The following is an 11,329-nucleotide window of genomic DNA, read 5'->3' as shown; positions in this document are numbered from 1 at the left end:
ACTTTGAAAAGTGATTATAGCCTATTAGTACATTGTAAAAAGTTTCCTACGAAAGCTAAGAAGAGGGGAAAGCAGAAAGATCCTAAGTGGGGAAGGGACATTTTCTTCTCTTCATTTCTTTGTCCTCAGTGCTTACACATCTTTCTGAATGCATGATCACATGTTAAAAGTTCAGCACAAGTTTATACATGAAATCAAATCACAAATTGAAATTGAAGTTTACAACAAAGAATGTTTACTGCATATCCATTAGATCTAATTATCTGGATAATCATCCATCACCTCTCAAAGTGAGGGGATAGTTTTTAGTTATCAGTTTATTTATACATATCTGATCCCCTTGCTTTAGCTAATATGGATACATAATCAGTAAATATGGATAAAGACTGAATAACCTGGATAAACGCAACATATTGTTTAACAGTATCAGAGTCCTGTTTTTCTGTCATTGACTCTGATTTTTGTGAAAGTGACAGGACTTCAGTCTAATTAGAAAGCAACTAGTTTCTTAAACATATCTGTTTGAAAAGAGTTTTAGCATCCTCAGCCACGATGCCAAGGAAATAAAATTTCATGTAGAATATTTCTCTAAAATAATGATTTTTAGTAACTAAGTACCCATTAGTCAAACAGAACTCCCGAGCATATCTTGAAAGCCTTTCTTGTATAGTTTCTTCATCTGTAGGTTTGAACATGGCAGGAGATTTCATCATGGCTTCCACCTGATCCACTGGTATATTCAAGTACCTAGCCAAGCTCTGCAAGGATCTGTCATCCACTCCAAACGCAGTGCGGTAGAACTTCATGCTTTTCTCCAGAGTCTCCAAATCACTGTCCAAGAAGTTCAGTGAAGGGATGATACTCAGTAGGTCAGCTGCAAAGCCTTCCAGCCAAATCCTCTGCTTCAGACATTGCTGCTTCTTTTCAATGACTGAATCGGTAATATTGGGTAAGGAGAGCATAAAATTATGTCTCTTGTAGACAGGAAGATCGTTCATCAGCCTGTCCATCAGGATGGGGAAGTCATAGTGATAAACATTTTTGTTAGAGACCAGGAAGATAGGTGGCTCAGCAATGCCATTTTCCCTAAAGTTGTTCACACAGTTAAGACGAATGTCCTGCAGGACCTTTTTACTATCAAAATATTTAGGTTTGAAATCCTCTTCGTTTTTTAAGTCAGAGTCCACCTTGGTTCTCACGAAGTAGAATTCCTTCTTCATCATGCTGATTGCTTTGGCAAGGTCTATATCATTTTTACTGAAGCGAGTGGCCGAAACAATAATGAAGAAGTCATACTCGTCGAACTTCATTTTCTCCAGGTAAGTGTCTGGTTGGAACTTTGCGGTTCCAATCCCAGGCAGGTCCCAAAAAACCACATTGGGTATATTGGGGTGTTTGTATGGTTGTCTCTCCATGGTTACCCCCACCACCCCCGTTTCAGCTGCACCTTCCTCTTCAGGTCCAATGCCTCTCAGGGTATTGATGAAGCTAGACTTCCCTGATCCAGTCTCCCCGGTGACAGCAATGTTGAGACAGGTACTATCGATTTCTTTTAATGCATCACGGACTACAGAGATTGCTCCCTGAATGTTCCCTTTTCTCATGTTTGATTCAAACGAAGTGATGCAGGCCTGAGGAATGATTACATCGTCTTTCTTAAATGTGTTAAAAAAATCAGTAAATCTGGAGGCCAACTCATAGAATGCACTCAAAAGTGAAGATAACAGCTGGCCCATGACTGCAAGCAAATAAAGGCACTGGAAGAAAGAAGGGAGAACAAAGAGGGTGTGCATGGAATTTCAGATTTTCATGGTAGCAAATTTCAAGCACATTGCTACATACACCATTCTCAGTGGTTGTAATTATGCATTCAAACTCCCCCATGTTCACTTTACACAATTGGGACTTTGCCTAACATTATCCAGTTTCACTCTTCCCACAGTCTGGCAGACTACCACCCTCCTTTTCACTTCTATGAGATTGGCTACTCTAGGTTTCATCTATGAGTGACAGAGTAGGGTCATTCTTTCTGCAGGTAGCTGAGACCATCACATGAGACTTTAATGGCTTATTCTCCACTGTCTCTTCACAAGTCCATTTTACCTTTCAGGCTCATCTGTCCTCTGTGACGTGTAGACCACACCAGCAGAGGTCCCTCCCCTTCCTGCTTCCAGTGTAATTCAGCTGTACCTGGTCATGGGCTCCCCACTGCCCTACTTGGGCTCCATGTCTGTAAAACTGTGTCCATCATGCTTTATAATCTATGCTATTTGGCCTTTGTGAACTGTTCAGTTCTTATGATATTTTAAAGGAAGATATTTCCTTACTCTTTCTGTTCCATCTGCTTAGACCTGGTAACAGTCCCTTCTACTTTGTGGCTTCTGGTTGTCACACAGATCCTTATTTATCTACCTAGTCTATTCAATATTCTGAATTTGCTGTTTTACTCAAGTCTCTTCATTTGAATATTTATTAATGGACCCAACCTGATCTGTAATTTACAACACTTTCCCAATAGAGTTGGATTGAAGGCCAATGGCCAAGCCAATTTCTAAGGAGGAATGGGACCAAACTTTGCAAAATGTAATGCATATTTATATGGGGTTTAGTAGCTTTCTGTCCAGTCACCAAAGTCACGAAGATGTTTGGTTTCCTGTGAAGATACCTAGCTTCGCTGAGTAACAGCAGCCAAGCCAGGTAAAGTACTGTAAGGGACATCACCCATGCTGGCGGATGCTTGGTTCACAGATGGTACAAGCAGGGTACCTGCAGCATTACAAATGAACACAGGCAACATATGCAGGAGTCAGGAGAAAGAGTAGTCAAGGCTGAGTTGATTTAGATAATACTAACCCCTGAAACTTGTATTTGACACTCTGTATTGACACTTGGGCTATATCCAGAGGTTGACTTTATGAATATCCCTGTGGGAAAGGAGGACTGGTAAGTATTGGATCAGCTACTATGGGGACAACAGATGTAGAAGATCATGTATAACTGAGTTCTACAGCAATCAGGATGCCAGGGAGTATTTTAGATATCATTCCATAGCCCACAGAGTCCTGGAACCCAGGAGGCAGATGCTATGAGCAAAGTATACACTCTCTACCCTCAGATGCCACCAGACACTCTTCCTTGGGTTCATACAAAATCTGAACAGAAGCCNGCAGTGATGGCATGACTTTAATCCCAACCCTTCACAGGCAGAGGTAGGCAGATCTCTGTGAGTTTTAGGCCAGCCTGGTCTACAGAGTGAGTTCCAGGANAGCCAGAGCAGCAGAAGCAGAGAAACCCTGTTTTGTAAAACAAAAATGGCACCCAAAAAATTTGGACACAGGAAGCTAACATGAGATGGAAAGTCATTAAAGCTGTTGCTGCTTGTGGACGTTGTACATCGTGGTGCGGAGCCTAGTGCGCACCACGATGTACAACGTCCACAAGCAGCACAGTTCCTTATTTATCTGCTCAGGCTATTCAACATTCTGAATTTGCTGTTTTACTGAAGTCTCTCCATTTAAACATTTATTAATGGATCCAGCCTGATCTGTAATATACAACACTTTCTCAATAGAGTTCGATTGAAGGTCAATGGCCAAGCCTCTTTCTAAGGAGGAATGGGACCAAATTTTGCAAAATGCAATGTATATTTATATGGGGTTTAATGTCTGCCTGTCCAGTCACCAAAGACACGAAGATATGTTTNGTTTCCTTTGAAGATACCTAGCTTCCCTGAATAACAGCAGCCAAGCCAGGTNAAGTACTGTAAGGGACATCACCCANGCTGGCGGATGCTTGGTTCACAGATGGTACAAGCAGGGTACCTGCAGCATTACAAATGAACACAGNCAACATATGCAGGAGTCAGGAGAAAGAGTAGTCAAGGCTGAGTTGNTTTAGATAATACTAACTCCTGAAACTTGGATTTGACACTCTGTATTGACACTTGGGCTATATCCAGAGGTTGACTTTATGAATATCCCAGTGGGAAAAGGAGGACTGGTAGGTATTGGATCAGCTACTATGGGGACAACAGATGTAGAAGNNCATGTATAACTGAGTTCTACAGCAATCAGGATGCCANGGAGTATTTTAGGTAGCATTCCATAGCCCACGGAGTCCTGGAACCCAGGAGGCAGATGCTATGAGCAAAGAATACACTCTCTACCCTCAGATGCCACCAGACACTCTTCCTTGGGTTCATACAAAATCTGAACAGAAGCCAGCATTGATGGCATGACTTTAATCCCAACCCTTCACAGGCAGAGGTAGGCAGGTCTCTGTTAGTTTTAGGCCAGCCTGGTCTACAGAGTGAGTTCCAGGACAGCCAGAGCAGCAAGCAGAAGCAGAGAAACCCTGTTTTGAAAAACAAAAATGGCACCCAAAAAATTTGGACACAGGGAGCTAACATGAGATGGAAAGTCATTAAAGCTGTTGGCATTCCTGTAAAATGTTTGTGACTCCTGAATGTTGTGCAGTCATGTGATGTCAGCCTCCATGTAAGGATGATAGGAAAGGACAAGAGCAAGTGTCAATCTGTTCCTGACTACACAGGGCAGGCACCTTCATGGACAGAGGCCTTCACTCAGCTCCCTCAAGCCATCCTTTCCTTTATTGTCAGCTAAAATGTTATTGTGACAGCTGAGGATTCTGAGAGGGAGTTCTGTCCATCACTTTCAAGTGAGCATGCTCAGGGACTGTAATCCTAAAATGCTTATGCCTGAAAGGTCACACACCTCTATATGAAGATGTATGGACCCCCTAAATAAAATTCCNATGCTTCCTTTGTTGGGGAGTGAGTTAGAGCTTTACTTTGGAAATGACTCCTGTACCAGCTTTGCCTGATTCAGGTACTAAGTATTTCTCCACGGTGTCCTATTTGGCTTGTTTATGTTGGCTTTGCACTAAGAGTTGGACTTAGTGGATCAGGCCACACATTGGTAGTACCCATATGAAAGCTTTTATTTTCCTATTTCACGAAAGACCCCTCTGCACTGTGGGAAATAAAACAGGGAAGGGGAGTGTCTCAGGGACCTGGATTTCAGCTGGCACACAGTCAGGGAGTCCTGAGAACGCTTTGTTGCCTCTGAATCTTCAGAAGTTCTTCCAGTCTTACCAATGTTGCCAGACCTTGAGCCGGCCAACAGTTCTGTGATAGAGGGAGAAAGACCAGATAGATCAGGGAAGCACAGAGAGTGTCAAACACAGGTTTGAGATTGCATCATGAGCCTGGGGTCTGGAGAACTGACATTTTTGTCCATTCAGTCTTCATGGAGACTCACAGGAGTCTCCTTCATCTGAGTGGGAGGCTAGTCAGGGAAACTTGACTATGAAAGCCTCAAAGGAGGTCTGAGGGGATTGGAAGCAATTCTGGGTCTAACTTCTAGCAATCTAAAGTTTAGTCAGGGCCACATCATTTTGTAAAACAACCACATTTAGAATGAATTGTGATAATTTCAGGAATGATAAGTCTCCATGACTAAAATCACCTTACCTTTAGATTCTTGCTCTTCATACTCTCATAGACTGCTTGAGTGAGAGCACACACTACAGGCTCCTCATCAGTCACATGGCACACAACCTCTCTTCTTTCTATGGGACCCTAGAAGGGATTTTTCCACTCTGCCACATGTGTTTGATCTTAGAGCCTCTGCTGTGCTGTTGTCTGCCTGTCTGTCTACAGCCCTCACACCCCCTTACCTACCCCATGCTTCTTGAACCCCAGACCTGCATCTTTCCTGATGATAAGGAGATGGAATTTCTCATCCTATAGATCTGCATAAAGGATAAACATATTCAGTGTGTGTGTGTGTGTGTGTGTGTGTGTGTGTGTGTGTGTGTGTGTACTTCGTTTTTGTTTTATTGATTGGATGGTTTCCTTTTCATGTTCCAGATCATCCAGAAATGTGATTTTGTGCCTCAGTCCTGTAAACACTGAAGTTAAATTTCAACTAAAGAGTTTGCATGTTGACTAGTGTTACTCTCCCAACACCCCAATCCCCCAGTGTCATACCACTTCCTGTTTAGTTATCTCATTTAAGGTAATGGCTACATACCAGGATATAAGTTTTCTAAGTTTCTTCAACTGAAAGTTAAAACTTTTAAAGAACAGATTTAAGATGGAAGCTTACGTAGAAATATGGAGTAGAAGACTTAAAAAAAAAATCCTGACATGATAAATTTAACATAAGAATTCTTTTGGTTTTCTTAAAACGTGTTTGATGCATATTTTCATGCATGTGTATGTTGTGTCATGTCTACATGCATGCTTATGCTCATATACTGCTTATGGCCACCAAATTGCCTTGAGGTAGGCATTAAGCTAAATTATAACTGGTAGAGTAGCTCAAAGTGCATTTTAGTTCGCATAATAAATAAATCTTTGAGAAATAACTTAGATTTGTTGGTAAAAGGTGAGGCTGCCTTCAGCATTGCTAATGTGTATTCTTCCTGGGCTACTGGCCAATTGGGTTAATAATTGTCTCTTAAATGTTATAATGCTTTGTTTCCCTGAGGCAGATTGCAGCAAGAACTATTAAGATTAATTCCCTATAAGTTATTCCCACTCAGAAACAATGGAGGCTCATCTCTGAGTCTGCACTGCCACAGGACAATAGCATAACCAATAAAACTGGGCACAGACACTACCCAGAGCAGCATCCACAGATTTGTTTTTCTTTCTTAGTATTTATAAATGTTTCAAGATAAAACACATCTGACTTCTAATTTAACTGCACACATCTATTCTCTTTTGTCCTCTGAGGATATGAGTTTCATGGCCTCTGTTTTAATGTATCTGTGTGTTCTGTTTTCTTCTTCTTTCTAGAGCCCTAACTGTTGCAATAGGAGATAAAACCTCATTTTTGAAAACAGCTACATGGGGCCTGGTCTGACAAATTGGTCTAAATATACTTATGACCCTATGATAAAGCATTCATTTCAACCCTGTCAGGTCTTTGAGGCAACAAATACCTTAGTTGTTTATTTATATCATTACGCTTTACAGTATTAAAAAAATAAAAACAGGAGTCAATAAGTAAGAGAAAAGGTGCTTAAAAGGTCATAAGTAGGAGGATACATTTTTAAAGAAAATGTTGAAGAAAAGGAATTTTAGCTTGTAAATTGGTTCCATTCTATGAGGATGGCTCCAGGGTGAGGAGTGAAACAAACTAAAATCCCGAAGTATAATCTGCCACAAATATTTTGTAAAAGCTAAAAAAGCCCATAGGTTGTTAAAGGGTTTTAAAAATTCCCAAGGTCACAGATCACTTCACTGAAACAAATCTAAAAATTGAGTCTTGCTTATATCGAGGTTCCTTTAAGTTCTTGATATGCATTTGGTTTCGCTTGCAAAAGTAGAATTTAATTAAGATAACATTCATCAGAGCCATAATGTAAACACTTACATGAGATCTATCCTGTCAATATTTTAGCATTCATGAGACTAGGGGCAGAGGAGGCCTTATCCTTAGTCAAGGATATAGTAGATTAATGTAAGAATTATGCCTGGTGGGGGAGGGAATGTCTTTTTTTTTTTCTTTTTAGAGATGTAGCTACTAGAAAGTTGCCCATAATCAAGTAAAAATGTACATCTAGAACATACAAGCAACCCTGCAATCAGTGGAGTATTTAAACAAAAAGGCAAGAAAACAGAGTGGCAGTCATTGGGAAGGGGAAGAGTCCCAGAGAGAATATGAGTAAGAAAAGAGAGGAAAGATGGGGGAAGATGATCAAAGTATTATATACACGTATGACATCTTCATAGAGTAAATAGAAATATTTTAAAAACAAAACAAANAAACAAATCCTAAAATTGCTCCCCAGCAGGTTATAGCAGAAACATTGCACAGTGGGGCATCTTTTCCTCCAGCCTAGCTTCCACTGGAGTTTACAGTAATTCTGCTGCACTAGATGGAGAGAGGCAAGAAAATAGTGCTAGGACTTAACAGGATCCAGACACAACAATTTTCATATATTCTGTAGTGACATTCCATAACACATATTTTTCAAGTTTCATTTTCATTTGCTACAGGGAGTGGAGAACAAAGAAGCAAACCACCCGTCCAACAAACTGGGTCAGTTTTAAATAATAGTTAGGTCATTCAGATTAGGTCTGTCTAAAGAACATCTATAAACAAGTCCTCACTACCTCCACTCCAAGCCCCGTGGCTTCCCCACTGAGGACCCCAGCTCTGAGGCCATGTCTCTAAATGTCTTGTTACTCAGAGGCTACTGAGGAAAGAGAAGNTGATAGAGAGTAATCAGATCTGAATGCTGAGTTACCAGAAAATCCTGTGTCCAGTGAATGTACACACTGCTCCAGAGAGGAATAGCTTGAGGTCTATTTCTGCTTCTTCAGCAGAGGCAAGAAAATTGGACAGAATTTTTAAACTCTGCTGGCTTTTGTCTCCCCTTCAGAGTGTGCTAGCCAATCACAGGGGAGGGTGCTTCTAGAATACCAGGCTTTTCCAGGAACAGGAAAGTGAAACTAAACTAGCTTTCATTCCTCTAAAGGAGCTGTTTCTAGTAAGTAGAAACTGTGTTAAAAACAAACCTGTACTGACACCACTCTAGAAAGTGACAACATCTCTAGAAACAATTTAACTGCCTAGGTTGGAAGAACCTCAATGACCCCTTAGAACTCTTGTCCTTCTTACCTGCACACTAGACTGTTTTATGTTAACTTGACATAAGCTAAAGTCATTCGAGGAGGGAACCTCAGTTAAGAAAATGTTTTCCTAAGATTGGGCTGCAGGCAAGCCTATGGGACATTTGCNTAATTAGTGATTGATGAGGGAGGGTGCAGATCATTGTGGGTGGTGTCATCCTTGAGCTGGTGCTCCTGGAGTCTATAATATAGCAGGCTGAGCAAGCCAGTAAGCAGCAGCCCTTCATGACCTTCAGCTCCTTCTCCAGGTTTCTGTCCTATTTTCTTTGAATGATTAACAGTGATCTGGAAGTATAAATCCAAATAAACTCCTTTCCTCCCCAAGGTGCTTTTGGTGGTTCATCTCACACACATCACAATTAACTCCTGATTCCACAAACACATCCTGAGTTGAAGTGACATAGCATAATTCCTGGGTCCTGTGCCACTGCCAGTTTTAGTCTCATCCCTTCCCCCAGTTTTGCCCTCTGACTACAATCCTATTTGACCCTATTAGGGTGCCATATTCTTTAGTCATTCGCACTATGGTAGTGGACTGGTTGGAGAACTGGACCATTGGGAATGAGAAGAGAGTCACTGTTGGAAAGTCAGGGTGAAGGTACACAGCTTATCAGGACTGCATACATGGATATCTAGACTCCCTTTTCTACAATTCTCTACAAATCCAGGAGTGGGTGGTGTTTATTAACATTTTAACAAAAGTAACTGAGACTCTTAACAATTAAGTCATTTGCCCCAAATCACATAGGATGGTGTCTTAGGCTTATCACTGCTGTGATGAAACACTATGANTGAGGAGTCCAGAGGAGGGAAGAGTTAACTGGATTACACTTCCGCATCACTGTTCATCAGTAAAGCCAGGATTAACAATGCAGGATTATATCCCCACCCACAATGGGCTGGGCTGTCCCCCATCAATCACTAATGAAGAAAAGGCCCCCATGTGCTTGTGTGTTTATAGCTAGATCTTCTGGAGACACTTCCTCAACTGAGGTTCCCTCCTCTCAGACAACTATAGCTTGTGTCAAGTTGACACAAAACTATCCAGCATAGAGGAAATATTTTCCATCATTTAAAAATTATTGTCATTCAGGCATTGATTAATTGAAGCTTTCCATATGGTAAAAGCAACCTTTGTGGATAAAGCAAAGCTTTTACACAAACTTGTTTTCCTTGCCTCGAATCAAGTGAGGGACAATGACTGTGATTAATCATAATCCAGTCTGTTGTCTGATGTGCACCTCAAGAAAGATCTGGATAGATCTCAAGTAAGGTCAGGTCATGAGCCTAACCCTAATAAAAATACATGTTGTGGGCACTGGAGAGATAGGTCCATCATTAAGAGCATTTACTGTTCTTGCAGAGGACCCTGGGGTGTGTTTTCCAGCACCACTAACAGGTGACTGAGAACTATGTGTGACTCCAATTCCATAGAACCTGATTCTCTCTGACCTCTGCTGTCCCCTCTACACACATGGTGGTGATAGACTCACAAAGGTGCATGTGCACACACACACACACACACACACACAAATAAATCTCTCACTATAACACACACACATATCACATTTTTATTTGGGGGCCACTGAAGATCGGTGTTTGTAATGGTTCTTTTAACTCAGGATGTGCTGGTGAGGATTATTATGATAATATGAGGATCTCAACAGTCTCTTTTCTTTCCCTCCTCCTCTTCCTCCTTCCTCTTTATCTGGTGGTGCTCAGGGAGGAAATGAAGGACCTGGCCTTTGCAGGGAAAATATCCTACTGATCATTTAAACCTCCAAACCTTCAGTCACCAATCAGTGGCCCCATAGTCAATATAAGAAATAGAGGCTGTCTTAATTAGGGGTTCTATTGCTGTGAGTAGATGCCATGCCCATGGGAACTCTATAAGAACACATTTAACTGGTTCTGGCTTTCAATTCAGGGATTTAGTTCATCACTGTCGTGGTAGGATACATGGTGGGGAAATGGTGATATGCAGTGACCCACTTTCTCCAACAAGACCACACCTACTCCAACAAGGCCACACCTTTAACAATGCTACTCCCTGAGTTTACAGGGGCCATTTTCATTCAGACAAGTAAACTGGTAATGGTCACCAAATGAGAGAGAGAATATGAAGCATTTTTCCTTCTGGGTCTGTATCATATTATTCAATATGAACTTTTCTAGTTCCATCCATTTACTTGCAATGTTGATGATTTCATTTTTTTAAAAACAGATCAATAGTATTCCACATTGTGACACACCACACTTTCATCATCTACTAAGTGGTTGAAATTTATTTATCTTGTTTTTATTTCCTTGCTATTGTGGTTACAGCAGCAACGAACATGGCCGAGTGCCATACCTACTCCAGTGGAGTTTGTGTGACAAGTCCAAAAGCTTGGCCACAGTCCTGAGGCTAAAAGTTTCATGGAAACTGTTTTCCTGGAATCTTTGGTGTCCCATAACACCATATGGCCCAGATATGTCTTTGTGAAAGTCTAGTGAAGTGTTTTGTGTGCTTTCTTTCAGTATTGTTTTATTATAAATGCCTCCTAGGATGATTTGACAAATAGCTAAGTTAGATTGAACATTGCTTCCTGGCCTCTACCAGTATTCCAATATCCTAAGCAATGTTGAGCCAAACTTTGGCTTTGAATTTCGTAAGAATGTTAC

The 11,329-nt window shown here is 41.1% G+C and overlaps 2 protein-coding genes across 3 annotated transcripts in view; both read right to left on the bottom strand.

Annotated features, from left to right (window-relative positions):
* The window catches only part of LOC110315006 (interferon-inducible GTPase 1-like), a gene marked incomplete at its 3' end in the record, with an annotated part of 10,176 nt that extends 1,813 nt beyond the window's left edge, over positions 1-8,363 (bottom strand). The window contains exon 1 of the mRNA XM_021189178.2: positions 8,281-8,363. The remainder of the gene's footprint in view (positions 1-8,280) is intronic.
* Positions 51-8,447, bottom strand: LOC110315007 (interferon-inducible GTPase 1-like). 2 transcript variants are annotated; one of them, XM_029534685.1, is made up of 3 exons: positions 8,281-8,367; positions 5,032-5,146; positions 51-1,757 (listed from the first exon to the last, which is right to left on the bottom strand). In XM_029534685.1, the coding sequence occupies exon 3, from the start codon at positions 1,734-1,736 to the stop codon at positions 501-503; it is 1,236 nt and encodes a 411-aa protein (XP_029390545.1). In that variant the 5' UTR covers positions 1,737-1,757; positions 5,032-5,146; positions 8,281-8,367; the 3' UTR covers positions 51-500. The 2 variants fall into 2 exon arrangements, with proteins under 2 accessions (XP_029390545.1, XP_021044838.1); XM_021189179.2 differs by lacking the exon at positions 5,032-5,146 and having other exon boundaries at positions 8,281-8,447.
* Positions 8,448-11,329: the final 2,882 nt, after the last annotated feature.

The sequence above is a fragment of the Mus pahari genome, unplaced genomic scaffold (assembly GCF_900095145.1).
Source record: "Mus pahari unplaced genomic scaffold, PAHARI_EIJ_v1.1 scaffold_12006_1, whole genome shotgun sequence".
NCBI classification, from domain to species: domain Eukaryota; kingdom Metazoa; phylum Chordata; class Mammalia; order Rodentia; family Muridae; genus Mus; species Mus pahari.
This window is presented reverse-complemented; position numbering and strand designations above follow the sequence as displayed.

Coding starts and splice junctions, on each gene's coding strand:
- LOC110315007 (XM_021189179.2), bottom strand. CDS start 1,736: ATGGGCCAGCTGTTATCTTCACTTTTGAGTGCATTCTATGAGTTGGCC.